This window comes from Myotis yumanensis, unplaced genomic scaffold, assembly GCF_028538775.1.
Source record: "Myotis yumanensis isolate MYYU_CA2020_CCGP unplaced genomic scaffold, mMyoYum1.0.hap1 SCAF_20, whole genome shotgun sequence".
NCBI classification, from domain to species: Eukaryota; Metazoa; Chordata; class Mammalia; order Chiroptera; family Vespertilionidae; genus Myotis; species Myotis yumanensis.
This window is the reverse complement of record NW_027223771.1, coordinates 9,263,305-9,280,374: the sequence shown is the minus strand read 5'-3', so window position 1 is coordinate 9,280,374 and position 17,070 is coordinate 9,263,305. Positions and strand designations below refer to the sequence as shown.

Below are 17,070 nucleotides of genomic sequence, written 5' to 3'. Positions count from 1 at the left end.
GTCGGCCTGCAGACTGAGGGGTCCCGGGTTCGGTTCCGGTCAAGGGCACAGGCCCGGGTTGCAGGCCCGATCCCCAGTGCGGGGCGTGCAGGAGGCATCCGGTCAGTGATCCTTTCTCATCATGGATGTTTCTCTTTCTCTCTCTCTCTCTCTCCCTTCCTCTCCGGGATCCACAACAATGTACGTGACGATAAAGAGATGAACATAAATGTTCGCGTTGCAAACTGAAAGGACACCACACACTGCAGGGACCGAGTCGGCGAGCGACAGGCCGAGGTGCTCGAAGCACCACACTCCGGTCGGTAAGAGTATCACGGGGCATATTTTTATCATCTGACCTTTTTCTTCCTTTCTTTTCTCTTTCTTTCTTTCTTTTTTTGAAGAGACCTTGCTTGAGAGAGTTGGGAATAAATAGGTCTTTGTTAAGATCATCTATTCTCTGAGCCTGTTACAAAGCGTTCCCGCTCTGCCAGGGCCCATGACTCATCAGTAATCCCAGGGCTCGCGGAGAACAGATACCTGCGCCACGCGGCCCAGCCAGGCCGGCCAGCACCCGCTCCTTTCTTCTGCAGGGGGGTGGGCCTCAGACCCCCCCCGTCTGTCTGCCAACCGGGGGGCCGCGTGCACACGCATACCTGCAAAAGCGTGGACACGTGCCCAAATGCACACACACACACACACATGCACACACACATTCACTCACAATCGCACACACAGATTAAAATGCCACAAGGGCCCGGCTGGTGTGGCTCTGGGGTCAAGCGCCGACCTATGAACCAGGAGGCCACGGTTCGATTCCCCGTCAGGGCACAGGCCCGGGTGGCGGTTCCATCCCCAGTGTGGGGCGTGCAGGAGGCAGCCGATCCGTGATTCTCTCTCATCACGGATGCTTCCATCTCTCTCTCTCCCTCTCCCTTCCTCTCTGAAATCCATAAAAACATAGTTTAAAAAGTATAGGGTGTCCATTACACTTGAACTTCAGATGAATGACAGGCAATGCTCTAGGCTGGGTATGTCCCCAGTATTTGCAGTTCAACGAGGTGTCCTGTTGTAACTGGCGAGCTTGTCACTGTCCACAGCTACCCCCGGACCCCAGCCCCTGGGCGAGGTGTTCTTCCCAGGAGGGTGTCCGGTTTGACCTATTTTTAGGGGGAGAAATCATTCCTGGGATTTTCGGGGAGACGGGATCATGACGCACACGGGCGATGCGTTCAGGCGGCCGGGGAGCGTTCCTCCGGGGTCTTTGACGAATGGCCGTGTCATCATCGGAGGGGGCGGGGGGCGACCCCGCCAACTGCTTGCCCGGAGCAGCATATGCATCTCGCCCCCCTCCCCCCCCCGCCTCCCGCCCACCTGCCAACCCCCTGGCTGACGGCGCAAGGCCCCTAGAAGGAAATGTCATTAGAACGTCGCGGTGTCTAACCCAAACCCAGTGCACGACACGGGATTTAATTTGTTTTCCCGCACCGGCTTCAGAGCGGTTGTTCACGCATCAGTCGGCTGAAAAATGTAGGGGTTTGAGGATGAACTCGCCCTGGGTGGGAGGCACAGTTTCCCTCCGGAATGAAATTCGAAGAAGCGGGCCCATGTTTTTTGTGTGTGTGTGTGTGTGTGTGTGTGTGTGTGTGTTTTTTAAAGCCTGGGCTCTAGCCCAGCCTGTGTGGCTCGGTGTTTGAGCATCAACCTGGGAACCAGGAGGTCACAGTTCGATTCCCAACCAGGGCACCTGCCTGGGTTGCGGGCTCGATCCCCAGTAGGGGGCGTGCAGGAGGCAGCCGATCCATGACTCTCTCTCATCATGGATGTTTCTCTCCCTCTCCCTTCCTCTCTGAGATCAATAAACATATTTAAAAACAAACAAATCTGTGTGTCCTGCAGGAGGTTTACCCACCACCAGGTGGCAGTGTTGCCCACGGGCTCCCCCCACCTCTGCTGGGCCTGCCTTTCTGAAACCCCCCTGGCCCCCCACACCGCGTCCCCTGCTCCCCATTGAAGACATCGGGAGGAGCCCTGCCCCGCCTGTCACTTGGGGCCCTGTGCCGCCCCTCCCCAGGGCCTGGGCAGCTGGGTGGAGACGAGACCCCCCCCCCCCCGGGTTGCGGGCTCCATCCCCAGTGGGGGGCGTGCAAGAGGCAGTCAGTCAAGGATTCTCTCTCATCATTGATGTTTCTCTCTCTCGCCCTCTCCCTTCCTCTCTGAAATCAATAAAAACATTAGATATATAGAGAGAGAGAGAGAGAGGGAGAGAGAGAGAGAGAGCAGTGAATTCCCCCCACATACACACTTGGAGACAAGAGTAAGCAAGCAGGTGTTTGGTGTCCCGGGAGCTCAGTGGAAGGAGCCAGTCTGAAGGTCAAAGGGTCACACTGGCCTGGGACCCCGGAGGACGGACGCCCCGCCCTGTCGGCCCGCCGCTGTTGCATCAGGGCCGACGGGGGGCCGAGTCGGCCGGCAGCCTGCCCTCTGCCCCACTCAGAGTCGGGCCAGACAGATGTCCTTGCTCAACCTTGTCACCAGGCCTGTCACATGACCGCTTCTCCCACCGCAGCGAGGAGGACTGGACACATCCCAACCCCCTCGCCAGCCTCCCACAACGAGGGCAGAGGACGGGCAGGCCTGGGACTCTGGGAGACACGGGGTGCAGCCGGGGAGACCCCGGGGGGCAGAGGGAGCCGCTTGGGGAGATGGGACTCCTGCCGCCTCCCGTTAGCACGAATCCAGAAGCTTGGGCCAAGTTTGATGAGATATGTCTGCTCAGAGCCTCCCCGGACACACTTACCTCCTGCTCTATCTGCTGCTGCATTTATTTATTTTTTTAAAATATATTTTTATTGATCTCAGAGAGGAAGGGAGAGGGAGAGAGAGAGAGAGAAACATCCATGATGAGAGAGAATCATGGATCAGCTGCCTCCTGCACGCCCCCCACTGGGAATTGAGCCCACAACCCGGGCATGTGCCCTGACCAGGAATAAAAAAATAAAATAAGATAAAATAAAATAAAACCAAACAAAACAGTGTTGGGAAAATTGGACAGGCAGGCACATTGGGGAAAAAAAAATGCAACTAGACCACCAACTCCCACCACACACAAGCACAAACTCGAAGCGGACTTGAGACTGAAATGTAAATTGTGGAACCAAAAATAAAGTTAAAAATAAAAATCCTAGAAGAAAGCCACCTTCTGCGCTCTCAAAATCAGATCCGCGTCCTGTGCCTCTGCCTGGGGCAATGACTGCCCACGGCTTCCTGTTGCGTTCGGAGCAAGTCCAGAGGCCTGTCCCTTCCGAAGGCCAGCGCGTCCGTCCGCTGGCCCCTTGCCCACCCGCCTCCCCTCTGTGGTCACGCTCTTCCCCACCCCAAGACCGCCATCCGCTGGGTCTCCCCTTCTGAGCTCAGACGAGGGCACCCCTGGCTCCCATGGCGACCTCCAGGCGTGTTCCTCCCTCGCTCTACCGTCTGCTACAGCAGCTCACATATTCAGCCACCCACCCGGGCTGTTCTTGACTCTGTCTCTTCTGTCACACCCCATACCCTTTCCCACCACAGATTCCACTGGCTTCAAGAAGGCCAGCCCGCCCGGCCGGCCGGCGTGGCTCAGTGGTTAAGCGTTGACCTATGAACCAAGAGGTCATGATTCGATTCCCCAGTCAGGGAGTGTGCAAGAGGCAGCTGATCCACAATTCTCTCTCATCGTTGATGTTTCTCTCTCTTTCCCTCTCCCTTCCTCTCTGAAATCAATAAAAATATATTTAAAAAAAATAATTCCAGGAGGTTCCGTGGATCTCAGCATGGGTCCCCTCTGGGAGGCCAGCTGAGCCAGACCCTGGAGGTGGGAGAGGGGGAACGGGATGGGTGGAGAGCAGGATTCCAGGCTACGGAGCAATGTGACTCACGGAACCTTAGAACCTGAGCGTGGAATGTGGGTGGGCAACGAACAGGCCTGTTCCGAGAAGGGTAAGGAGACCTCCCGCCCTGGGGCCAGGCCCGGAGTGGAGGGGCAGGGGGTGGAGTAAAAAAAACAGCAAGTTGGCGCCCGGTCCCGATCCCCGAAAAGGCTCAGGGGGCCTCTGCCTGAGGAGTCAGCCCGTGACTGTGTACGGAGCCCCGGGAGCTCCAGGGTAAGACAACCAAAGGCTCCAGTGAGCGTTTGGGCAGCAGGCAGGCTGGCTGGCGCACCCCGGGGGGCACCCGCAGGGGCACAGGCATCGCCGCAATGGAGCCAGAAGGCCCCAGGCCCCCCTGGGCTGGGTGAGGGAGGAAAACGCGGGCCCAGGACGCCTTTGTCACGGAAACCCGGGGAGCTGAGGTCCTGTCTGTGCGGTTAGCCCTCGGCCGGGGATGCCCAGGGTCACCTCTGAGAACTGTCTCTCCCGGGAAAGGCAGGGACTTGGGCCGAACCTTCGTCTGGTCTGGGCCTCCACACAGCACTGTCGCACCCTGGAAATGGCAGGGAAGGGGGTGGGGGGCGGGGCTTGATCTGTAACATGGGGCATGGGGTGTTTTCTTTTTCTTTTTTTGATTTCAGAGAGGAAGGGAGAGAGAAACATCCATGATGAGAGAGAATCACCGATCGGCTGCCTCCTGCACGCCCCCCTATTGGGGATGGAGTCCGCAACCCGGGCATGTGCCCTGACCAGGAATCCAACCATGACCTCCTGGTTCATGGGTCGACTCCAACCACTGAGCCACGCCAGCCGGGCTACTTTTTATTTGTAAAATTGTTTAACTTATTGACAAGAGCGAGAGCAAGAGCGAGAGAGAGGGAGAGAGAGAGAGAGAGAGAGAGAGAGAAGCGTCGATGTCTCGATCCACTCACTGATGCATTCATTGGTTGATTCCTGGTGGCGCCCTGACCTGGGATTGAACCCACAACCTTGGTGTATGGGGACGATGCTCTAACCCACTGAGCTACCCAGCCAGGGCCTGTATCAATCAATCAATCAATCAATACTATTTAGAGAAGTCAGGAAGGCAGTGTGGTTTGGGGAAGGAAAAGTCTAATTTACCCAAGAAGTGAATCTCCAAGCAGGTGTAGGCTGGGCAAGGGGGAGGGGAGGGAGAGGCCGGAGGGGCATCGCGCCTTCTGCAGGGGTGTGTGTGGTGGGTGGGGTCCCCAGAGCAGATGGATGTCCTGGGTGGGGGAAGATGGAGAAATCTGAGCCCTGGGAGGCGTGGCTCCTTTGGATCCCGATTCTGATTGATTCCAGGAGCGGAGGGAGGGTCTCCCCGTCCGGGGTCGCCAATCGGGGCCCATCAGGAAGCCAGGCTGCCGGGAGGGAGGGTCTCTCCCGTCCGGGGTCGCCAATCGGGGCCCATCAGGAAGCCAGGCTGCCGGGAGGGAGGGTCTCTCCCGTCCGGGGTCGCCAATGGGTGCCCATCAGGAAGCCAGGCTGCCCCGGGAAGAAGGCGCCTTAGTGCGGGACCCTTTGCCGCACCCTCTCTCCGGGTCTCCCTCTCCTCGTTGGCGCGAACGGAACCGAAACTAAGCGCTGGAAAGTTTGGGTTTCCCGCTCTCCACGGAGCCAGGGCGCGGCGCGGGCCGGGCCGGGGCGGGGCGGGGCCGGAGGGGCGCGGCTGCGGAAACGGCCCGGGTGGCGCGAGCGAGGGGCCTGCTGGCCGGGCGGGGCGGCGCTGACCGCCGTCTGTCTCCGTCCCGGTGGCGCGTCCCGCAGGCGGGGAGCCCGCGCCGCCGCGTCCGGGCCGCCGGCGATGATCACCTAGGAGCGCCCGGCGCGCGCGCAGGAGCGGGGCGCGGCGACACGCGGCCATGGAGCGGGACCCGGCGGCGGGCGAGGACCCCGCGCCCCCGGACCGGCGGCCGCAGGGACGGCGAGGGCGCCGGCGGAGGCGCCGGGAGAGCCGGACGCGCACGGTGCGCTCCAACCTGCAGCCGCCGCCGCCCGCCAGCGCCCACGAGGACCCCGCGGAGGGCGCGGCGCAGGGCGCACGGCGGCGGCGGCGGCGGTGGTGGTGGTGGCCCGGGCGCGGGGGCGCGCAGCACCTGGCGGACAACCGGCTCAAGACCACCAAGTACACGCTGCTGTCCTTCGTGCCCAAGAACCTGTTCGAGCAGTTCCACCGCCTGGCCAACGTCTACTTCGTCCTCATCGCGCTGCTCAACTTCGCGCCCGCCGTCAACGCCTTCCAGCCGGGCCTGGCGCTGGCGCCCGTGCTGTTCATCCTGGCGGTCACGGCCTTCAAGGACCTGTGGGAGGACTACAGCCGCCACCGCTCCGACCAGGAGATCAACCACCTAGGCTGCTTGGTCTTCAGCAGGTGAGCGGGGCGGGGAGGGGCGGGGAGGGGCGCGCGTGGGCTCCGGGCCGGGCCAGGGGCGCGCTCCTGGAACTCGGGGTGGCGCGCGGTGGGAGTGGCACCGTATCGGGACCGTGTGGGTATTCGTAAAAGTGCGCCCAGTTTCCAGATGGAAAGACTGAGGCTCTGGGCGGGGGGCGGGGGGGGGGGAGGGGGGTGTTTGGGGAGCGTCATTCCATTGGGCTTCTCCCTCCTGGTCCTGCTTTCTCCCCCACCACGGCACCTCCCCAGAGTTGGGGACACTCGGGCTGGGCTTGTCCCCCCCCCCCCATGCTTGCTGGCCCTTCTTGGGGGGCCGGGGAAGCTGGCTGGACTCAGGATGGAGGTTTCTGGCCTCGGGCAGTGGCGGTGGCAGGTGGGATGGAGAATAGGAAACTTTTAATTTTGTTTTTTTTGTTTTTTTTTTGGTTAATCCTCACCAATTTTCAGAGAGAGTGGAAGGGAGAGAGGGAGAGACTGAGAGAAACATGGATGTGAGAGAGACACAGCAACGGGTTGCCTCCTGCAGGCGCCCTCTGGGCCAGAGACCCTGCAACCCAGGTACTTGCCCTTGATCGGAATTGAACCCGGGACCCTTCAGTCCACAGGCCGATGTTCTATCCGCTGAGCGAAACCGGGGCAGGGCAGTAGGAAACTTTTAGATGCTGGGCTGCAGGGCGGGGAGTGCGAGGGGGGGGGGGGGGGGGGTCCCCTGTCCCACATGGTCCCTCAGACCTGGCCCCTGAACTAGAATGATCCCCGGCTGGAGTCCAGCGGCCCCTGGGCGCCCTCATTCCCGGCCGCTCCCCCCCACCTTATAAGTTAAAAAGGAGGGAGCCCGATTCCCAGGCCCGAACGTTCCTCCCGCCGCTGGCTTTGGCGAGACTTCCGTGTGCCAGGAGGTTTAATAACGTTAACAACCGACGCAGGAATGTAAATCTCCTTCCTCGGTAGCGTCTCATCTTGGGACGACAGGGTGGGCACCCGAGGAAGGACAGGGGTCATCACAGTGGCTGGTTTTTTTTCTGTTGTTTTTTAAGTTTTTATTAATGAGAGAGAGAGAGAGAGAGAGAGAGAAACATTAATGATGAGAATCGTTGTTTGGTTGCTTGCTGCACATGCCCCACTGGGGATCGAGCCCGCAACCTGGGCACGCGTCCTTGGCCAGAATCGAACCCGGGACCCTTCAGTCCGCAGGCTGACGCTCTATCCACTGAGCCAGACCGGCTACGGCGCTGACTGTTCAATTTTCTTCACGTGCACCCAGTTTCCAGATGGAAAGACTAAGGCTGGGCGGGGAGAGAGCGGCTTGGGGAGCATCATTCCACTTGTCTCCACCTGGTTGGTCTCTCTCCCCCTGCACCCCCCCCAGAGCTGGGGACACTCAGGCTGAGCCCATCTAGGACGCCTCTGTCCCTTCTTCCTTTACTCTCCCACCCAGAGAGAGCCACCAGCTGCAGGTCCATCTGGGAGCTGTCCCGTATGCCCAGCCCACCTCCAGGTCACACCCCGTGCGGGACAGCAAATGGTCTTGACCTCAGTTGAGACCTCAGCCCATGTGTCCTTCCTGTTCCCTTCCCTGCGTCCTGGCGTAGGGGCTCCTACAGGCCTCCGAGTGGGAGGCCGTGAGCTTCGTCCAGCCTCCGTCGCGTGGGAAGGGCCGCTAGCGAGTCTCCTCAGTTCTCAGGGTCAGATCGCCCCCCTCCAAAAAAAAAAAAGATGGGGGCCCAGGTTGCTCATGCCTCTGAGGATAGCTTCGATGAAGACCTATCCCGGCCTTTGAGTACCTCTGACCCTCCTGGCCACACTGGCCAGGCTTCCGACTTAGTTTACAAGTGAGTCACCGGAGGTTCAGAGAGGTTCGGTAACTTGCCAAAAGCCACACAGCTGCTGCAGGTCGTGCCCCGGAATGCGACCCGGGTCTTTCCAAATCCCACAGCTTTTCCAATGGTCCTGGGCTGGCACTTCTCAAATACCCATAACGACGACGGCGAACCTTTGGAGCTCGGCGTGTCAGCGTTTTGAAAAACCCTAACTTAACGCTGGTGCCGTGTCACATAGAGAAATGTTTTGATCTTTGCAACCAGAGTAACACAAAGACTTATATTTTTGATATTTATTTTATATATTTAAATGCCATTTAACAAAGAAAAATCAACCAAAAAATGAGTTTGCGTGTCAGCACTGTCCTATAAGGAATCACTTGTGAAGTTTGTTAAAACTTACAGTGTCTGCCCGGCCGGTGTGGCTCAGTGGTTGAGCGTCACCCTACGAACCAGGGGGTCACGGTTTGATTCCCGGTCAGGGCACAGGCCCTGGTGGTGGGATCGATCCCCAGTGGGGGGGCGGGGGGCGTGCAGGAGGCAGCCGATTCTCTCTCTCCCTTCCACTCTCTTTAAAATATCAACGGAGCCCTCACCGGTTTGGCTCAGTGGATAGAGCGTCAGCCTGTGGACCGAGGGGTCCCGGGTTCGATTCCGGTCAAGGGCATGTACCTTGGTTGCGGGCACATCCCCAGTGGGAGATGTGCAGGAGGCAGCTGATCAATGTTTCTCTCTCGTCGATGTTTCTAACTCTCTATCCCTCTCCCTTCCTCTCTGTAAAAAACCAATCAAATATATTTAAAAAAATAAAAATAAAGTATCAGTGGAAGAAGTATCCTTGGGTGAGGCTTAACCAAAAAAAAAAAAAAAAAAAAGAGAGAGAGAAGAGATACTGGTTGGAAAGCATGTTGTCACCTGAAATAAAAAAAGTGTATTTCCTGAGGCCTCGGTATTTCTAGAAAGGAGGCCACAGGAGCCAGGGGCCGGGTGATCAGAGGAAGTGGTGCAGGTGTAAGACTGCGGCCCACGGCACGGAGGGAGGGAGACGCGGGGTGGCCTGGAGTCCTGGCCCCGGGGACCCCGGGGGCCCCTCCCTCCCCGGCTCAGTCTGGGGCTCCCCGTGACCAGGAGCCAGGAAACCCCACAGCCCTCGCCACCCCCGTCGTGTGTGCCAACCGGCCGGCCTGCGGGCACCCCTGAGAGCAAGCCGGCCCGCGGGGCCCGGAGTGGGAGCCGTCCCATGAACATCCCCGTGTGTGCGAGTCGGACACTCAGATTCCTGGGCCCCGTCCTGGGTGAGCTTGGTCAGGAACAACGGGGATGGGGCCAGGCGACTTAAGGGGTTTGTTTTTTTTTTTGGTGTTTTGCTTTTTTTAAATAAATATATATATCTTGGTCCTAATCTCAGACCTTCCCAAGGGGACGTGGGCTAGAGTCACGAGGTGCATCAGCTCAGAGCCCCACCCATGAGCTGCCCTCCAGTCTCACAATATTTCGTATTCATTTCAGAGAAGAAGGGGGAGGGAGGAAAAAGAGGGGGAATGGGAGACGTCTGTAATACTAACAGCAACAACGAAAAAAAAATACACACACACACTCACACACTCACAGGAAGGGAGAGGGAGAGAGAGAGAGAGAGAAATGTCAATGAGGAGAGAGAACCACGGACCAGCTGCCTCCCGCACGCCCCCCACTGGGGATGGAGCCCGCACCCCGGGCCTGTGCCCCGATGGGGAATCGAACCCCGACCTCCTGGCTCCCGGCAGGGCTGCCCGGGTTTCCGTGTGATACTTCCCCTTGGGTTTCCATAAGCTCTGTGGTGGCACCTGGCAGTGTCGCTCGAGTGGCGGGCGCAGGAGCTCTCACTCGTGGACTCTCGGCGTCACCCGGGCTCGGGCTCCGTCCCCGGAGAGAGGGCGGCCTCTCCCGTCGCCGCCCCCGGTCGTCTTGGGGAAGACGGGCCCCAGGGGGTACCCTCTCGGCCCCCCTCCTCTCCCGCGTCCGTCTCTGAGCCAGTGGCTGTCACCTTCGACCCTGCCCTTCCCGTCATTCTGACTCCGTCCCCAGGTTCACGGGGGCGAAGGCTCCAGCCCGATGCTGCGGTGGGTTTGGGTTTTCGCTTTCCGACCTTTTCTCAGAGAAGAGCTGAAACGAGAGCCACCGAGTTCTCCTTTTGATTTCTGTTCCTCTCGCCCTGGCCGCCTCTCTCCTGCCCTCCGTTTCCTGGAGGCCCCCCCACTTCCTGGCCAGCGGGGGCCGCAGAGCACCTGCCCGGGAGGCACGCGTCTGGGTCCGACCGACCTCGGTGCCGGGACGGGACCCCGGGGGCAGGGACGGGCCAGGGGCGCCGAGATCAGAGGCTTCTTCGTGTTATTTTCTGGTTAATTCCCATCCGAGGATACGGTTCCCATCGATTTTATTTTATTTTTTAGAGCAGGGGGTCCTCACACTACGGCCCGCGGGCCACATGCAAATACAAATATTGTGTTTGTTCCCGTTTTGTTTTTTTAGTTCAAAATAAGATTATGTGCAGTGTGCGTAGGAATTTGTTCATAGTTTTTTTTTTTTTTAAACTATAGTCCGGCCCTCCACCGGCCTGAGGGACAGTGAACTGGCCCCCCCCGTTTAAAAAGTTTGCGGACCCCTGATCTTTAGAGAGAGAGTGGAAGGGAGGGAGGGCGGGAGGGAGGAGAGAGAACCCTTGGTTGGCGAGGGAGACACACCGATTGGCTGCCTCCCACACGCATCCCGACCGGGACTGGGGACGAACCCACAGCCCAGGTATGTGACCTTGGCCAGAATCGAACCCTCGCTCGACCCCTGGGTCTGAAGGCCGGCGCTCTAACCACTGGGCATGCTGGCCAGGGCCATGGACTTACTTCCCTTCGCATTCTGCCTGCCAGGTCCACCCACGCCTTTTGTCACCAGTGGCAGGATTTTTCCTTTCTTTTTTTCATTTCATTTTCCCCTTCCTTTCTCTCTCTCTCTCTCTCTCTTTCTCTCTCTCTTTTTCTTTCTTCTTTCTTGTTAATCCTCACCCAAGGGTATCTTTTCCATTGCTTTTCAGAGAGAGGGTGGAAGAGAGGGAGGGAGGAGGGGAGAGAGAGAGAGGGAGAGAGAAGCGTCCATGAGGAGAGAGAATCATGGATCGGCTGCCTCCTGCACGCCCCCTACTGAGGATCGAGCCCACAACCCAGGCACGTGCCCGGACCAGGATTCGAACCCTGACCCCCTGGTTCATGGATCGACCCTCTTGACCTGGGAGTTTTGGGGAGGAGGGGGCTCTGTGAGCATCAGGGCCCTGCCCTTCCCCGGGGGGCGGCGGCTTCTGGTGGCATTCCCGTACCAGGGCGCCCGCCCGGCGTACTGGTTCGCAGGAGGCTCGCCTTGCTATTTATAGCGCGCTGGGAGAACTCGCAGGGAAGAGGGAGAGGCTATTTTGATTTCTGCATTTTTAGAATGCCCTCCTGGCGGCCCTCCGCCCACCCCGCCCGCCTCGCCCTTTCCCAGGTTGCAGTGTGTCTGTGTTGCCCTTGGCGCGCCCTCCGGTTCTTTTTCCCACCGAACCCTCATTTTCCGTTTTGCTTGGGGGAGTTTTGTTGACACACAAAAGTGGGAAACGGTCCGCGTGGTCAGATCTCTCGGTCGGTCGGTGTCTTCCTCTTATGCTCTTAACTTGGGCAACTGTGATTCTGGGTGTGAAATTTGCGGATCGCTGCCGTTGAAGACAAAGGAGATGATCTTGCAGGGCCTGGTCCAAGGAGACTTGGGTCTCTGGTTGTAAAGAATATTTCAGCCCGGCCGGCGTGGCTCCGTGGTTGAGCGTCCACCTAGGAACCAGGAGGTCAGGGTTCGATTCCTGGTCAGGGCACATGCCCGGGTTGTGGGCTCGATCCCCAGTGTGGGGCGTGCAGGAGGCAGCCGATCCGTGATTCTCTCTCATCGTGGATGTTTCTCTCCCTCTCTCTCTCTGTCTCTCTCTCTCTCTCCCTCTCTCTCTCTCTGTCTCTCCCCCTCCCTCCCCCTCTCCCTAAAAGTCAATGGGAAAATATCCTTGGTTGAGGATGCACACCACCAACAAGATAATAATAAACTCAGGACAGCTGGCCCACCGGCCGCTGCGGGAGCGTGGACTGTTCTCGAACCCCCAGGTGTGGGCCCGGTCCCCCCTGCCCCCCGATTCCCTGAAAGATGCTCTCAAGGAGCATACACCCAGTCCCTCGCTCTGAGGCAGCACCAACGGGCAGCGTTCGTTACAGACAGGAACCCCCCCTCGGCCTGGCCTGGCCGAGGCCCCAGCCCCACCCGCCTCTGGGATGACTGGGCTCCTTAGAGGAGAAGGGCCGGGTGTGGCGCCCACGGCGGCCAGGATTCCAGATGTGCAGAGGGAGGGAGTGCGAGGCGGAGGGGGGACGGCCTGGGCCTGGCCTGGCTGGACAGGGAATCGAACCCGGGACCCTTCAGTCCACAGGCCGATGCTCTATCCCCTGAGCCAAACCGGCCAGGGCCCAATAAAAATACATTAAAAAAAAATAATAAGTGGGACAACAAATCGATGTTTCTCTCTCTCTCTCTCTCTCTCTCTCAATCAGGAAATTTTAAAAATGTATCTTGTTCCATCTCTTACTTCGTCCGAGAGGGTATACGTCCGGTTCCTGTATTCCATTTCGGTTGGCGAAGAAGCCTTTTTGAAAATAGAATGCCACCTTGTCGTTCCTAAAAAAATTAAAAATAAAAAATCCAACGCTGGGGTTCCCAGCACGTCCCCGCCCTTAGAATCGTGCCCTCCCCAGTGGCCCAGAAGGAAAATCAAGACGAGCCCGGCCGGGCGCTGAAAAGAAACGCCGTCTGTCCGAGTTGAAAGGGGAACCACATGAGTGTTTTTTCCTCCGTGTCCGAGGCAGGTGGACGGCAGATAAGGGGCCGGGCTTTGAAACGCCGGGCACCGCATCCTGCCGGACCAGGGCCGCGGGCGTGCCCCTGGAACAGGTCTGCTGGCCGGGCCCCGGCTGCCCTTGTTCCGTCCCTGCCTGGGAGCGGGGAAAAAAGGACCTTATTTATTTGTGTAGTAAGGTTTCCTCCGGGCGATTGTGTAGCCGCTTCAGGACAGAACGGGCCGAGTTACAAAGCAGAGAGAGGGCCAGCTTTGTACTCCGGCCCGGGGTTGGGGGGGGCGGGCGGAGGGAGGGGGCTGGGAGGCACCTCCTGGTTGTGCCTGGGACCGGGGAGGGGGGTGGGGGGGCATCCGAGGGAGGTTCAGTTACCTGACCTGTTCGTTTGTTTTTTTAATCCATTTTTATTGATTTCAGAGAGAGAATCATGGATCGGCTGCCTCCTGCAGGCCTCCCACTGGGGATCGAGCCTGCAGCCCGGGCGTGTGTCCTTGATCGGAATCGAACCCGGGACCCTTTAGTTCGCAGGCCGACACTCTATCCACTGAGCCACACTGGCTAGGGCTTTTTTTTTTTTTTAGCAGCCTGTGCCCTTCATATAATGCAGAGATTTTTCAACCGGTGCCCTACAAGAATTTTTTTTTTTAATTTTTAAAATGTTTTTATCGATTTTTTTTTTTTTATTAGGAGAGAGGAAGGGGGAAAGAGGGAGAAACAGCATTGATGAGAGAGAATCATGGATCGGCTGCCTCCTGCACGCCCCCCACTGGGGATCGAGCCCGCCACCCGGGCCTGTGCCCCTGACCGGGAATCGAACCCGGGACCTCCTGGTTCGTAGGTTGATGCTCAGCCCCTGAGCCACGCCGGCCGGGCTCAACCCCGTCATTAACTGGTCACTGTGATGACCACCTGACCGGGTTGGGGGGCAGCTGGCCGCGTGCCCTGGGCCGAGGGCCGACGGGCACGCTCCCGGGGTCCAGAGGGCAGGGCCTGCGTCTGCGATGCCCGCCCGCCCGGGGAACACGCGGTCCCCGTGACGCGCCGCGAAGAGGGCACGTGGCCTGCTGCCGGGCGGCCGGACAAAGCCGCCCTTGTTCTCCGGGGAGCGCTCAGGGCCCGGCCCGTGGGGAGGAGGGAGATGTTGCTTTTGGACCCGACCTCCTTGGGGCGCTCTCCGGTCTGGAGGGCGTTCATCCGAGAGCAGAGCCGGGGCCGGGCCAAGGGCGCCGCGGAAAGACTGGCGTGTGCCCGGCCCCCCCACACCCCCCACCGCGGACTGTGCGGCCTGAACGTCGCGGGCGCCGGGCTGGGCTTTCCTCTCTGGCCACGCTGACAAGCGTCCAGCGGATTCTCTCTCAGGCCCGTGAGCTGTGTGGACAGTGTCTAGAGCAGGGATGGCGAACCTATGACACGCGTGTCGGAGGCGACACGCGGACTCATCTCTTTGGTTGATTTTTCTTGGTTCAATGGCATTTCAATCTATAAAATAAATATCAAAAATATAAGTCTTTGTTTTACCATGGTTGCAAATATCAAAAAATTTCTATATGTGACACGGCACCAGAGTTAAGTTAGGGTTTTTCAAAATGCTGACACGCCGAGCTCAGAAGGTTCGCCACCGCTGGGATAGAGCCAGGTCCTGAGAATCTTTATATATATATATATATATATATATATATATTTTTTAAATTGATTTTAGAGAAGAAGGGGGAGGGGAAGGGAGAGAGAGATCCCTGATGACAGAGAATCATGGATCGGCTGCCTCCTGCACGCCCCACACTGGGGATCGAGCCCGCAACCCGGGCCTGTGCCCCGACCGGGAATCGAACCGTGACCTCCTGGTTCCTAAGTCAGCGCTCAGCCACGGAGCCACGCCGGCCGGGCCAGATGGTGAGAGTCTTGAACCCTTTTCTGTGGGTGCTGCAAGAGGGGACCCTGATCCACAGGTTCCCCACCACACGTGCTCGTGCTCTCGTTCTGGAGGTCAGAACCCAGCACAGGTCTCACGGGGCTACAGCCAAGGTATTGGAGCCCCGGGCGGTGGCTCAGTGGTTAGAGCGCCGGCCCAAGCAACCAGCGGCCGGGGGTCCCGTTCTCGGTCAAGGGCAGGTTCCGTCCCCGGCCCCTGGTGGGGGCACGTGCAGGAGGCAGCCGGTCGATGTGTCTCTCTCACGTCAATGTTTCTCTCTCTCTCTCTCTCTCCCCCCATTCCCTTCTGAAATCAGTAAAACTCTCTCTATAAAAAAATGACAAATCCCAGCACAAAAGGCCTGGGCTGGGGCAGGGGGAGCGCTGGCAGCCATGGCAGTGCCGGCCCTGGTCCCTGCGGCCCGAGCCCTACGGCCCACGGCTGTGCTTTGTGGATTCTGACCCGGAAACGTCACACTCCCCACTCGCCCCCGTTCCACATCCGCCGACCGAGCCGGAGGCCTCTCCCCAAGGCCGTTCGGGTTACGGCCGCCGCCGCCGCCGCCGCCTCCTCCTGCCCCGGGGACACCGTGTCCCGCGGCCCCGATGGCCCATCCCAGGGGACCCCGGGCAGGATCCAGGCGGCGGACACCTGTCCCGGCCACACCCGGCTCCGGCCGCGCCCACAATGCCCGGCTGTGGGCCGACCCATGCCTCTGGGGCAGAGGGAGGGGTCACCACTCCGTGTCCGCTGCCAGGACAGCGTGTGCCAGGAGCAGAGAGGCGTCGGGCACGGCTGTGGGCGCCCGGGGCCAGTCCTGGCAGAGCCCGGGCAGGCTGGCGCTCAGCTCCTCTGTATTATTTATTGTTTAAGTATATATATATTTTTTATTGATTTCAGAGAGGGAGAGAGAGAAACATCCATGACGAGAGGGACTCATGGACCGGCTGCCTCCTGCACACCCCCCACCGGGGATGGAGCCCGCACCCGGGCCTGGGCCCCGACCGGGAATCGGACCCGGGACCCTTCGGTCCGCAGGCCGACGCTCTATCCGCTGAGCCACACCAGCCGGGGCGAGGAATCGTACTTCGCCGCCTCTCTCTCTCTCTCTCTCTCTCCCTCTCTCTCTCTCTCTCCCCCTCCCTCTCCTCTCCCCCCTCCCCCGCCCCCACAGCCCCACATCTGTGCTGGGTCTGAAGGTCTGAGAAATAAATTCCGTGCCGGCTGCTCTCACCGCCCAGGCATCAGGCCTTGGCACGAAGTGCTGATTCCCCGAGATTCCTGGCTCTCGTGCGGGGAGCCTCCCATTCGGGTTGCCTCCTGCGTCCTGGATCCTGTCCGTTCTGTCTGCTGGGCTGGGGGGCGGGGGGCGGGGGGCGAGGGGGGCTCCCTTTCCTGGGCCTGAGGCTGGCGGGGAGTCTCCGTCCACTTTGGTCCACGCGTCAGCCACTTCGCGTCTTCCCTTCCCCTCCACGGCGCTCTGTGGGTCTCTCTACTTTATTCACTTTTTTATTTTAATAACGAGGTTTTTAAGAATTTTTTATTTCAGAGAGGAAGGGAGAGAGAGAGAGAAACATCAATGATGAGAGAGAATCGTGGATCGGCTGCCTCCTGCACGCCCCACACTGGGGATCGAGCCCACAACCCAGGCCTGTGCCCTTGACCGGAATCGAACCCGGGACCCTTCAGTCCGCAGGCCGACGCTCTATCCACTGAGCCACACCGGTCAGGGCTCAGTCTGAATTTTTAACGGGTTAATAGTTAATCCGCATTATTAACCGGTTAATAATTAATCTGGATTTTGTAATCCAAGAAAACAGGATAGTTTCCAGGGAAACATCAGAAGTGCTTTATTCCAAGTCACGTCCATCCCTAGCCACACATCCCCCCATCTTCCAGGTGATTGGTCGAGACCGTCCCAATAGAACTTTCCTCGTTTTGAGGCAGACCATTCAGAGACCCCGTTGTCCACGTCCTCGTGCGTGTTGACGTGCCGCTCAGAACGTGCGTGCGCCATCGATCGGAACGAGTGGCCGTCTGAAGAAACTATACAGCAAACAGCACACGTACCAAATCGCATGTAGATCAGCACGTGTGTAACTCCATCGACGGGAAAAAACCCGCATTACTAGCCGGTGCACCTCGTATATTT

The 17,070-nt window shown here is 59.1% G+C and overlaps 1 protein-coding gene across 3 annotated transcripts in view; it reads left to right on the top strand.

Moving 5' to 3' along the window:
• Nucleotides 1–5,764: 5,764 nt before the first annotated feature.
• Nucleotides 5,765–17,070, top strand: part of ATP10A (ATPase phospholipid transporting 10A (putative)) — a 48,080-nt gene continuing 36,774 nt past the window's right edge. For all 3 annotated transcript variants that reach the window (XM_070400444.1, XM_070400442.1, XM_070400443.1), the window contains exon 1: nt 5,765–6,276. In XM_070400444.1, the coding sequence (XP_070256545.1) occupies nt 5,768–6,276 (509 nt within the window). In that variant the 5' untranslated portion in view covers nt 5,765–5,767. The remainder of the gene's footprint in view (nt 6,277–17,070) is intronic.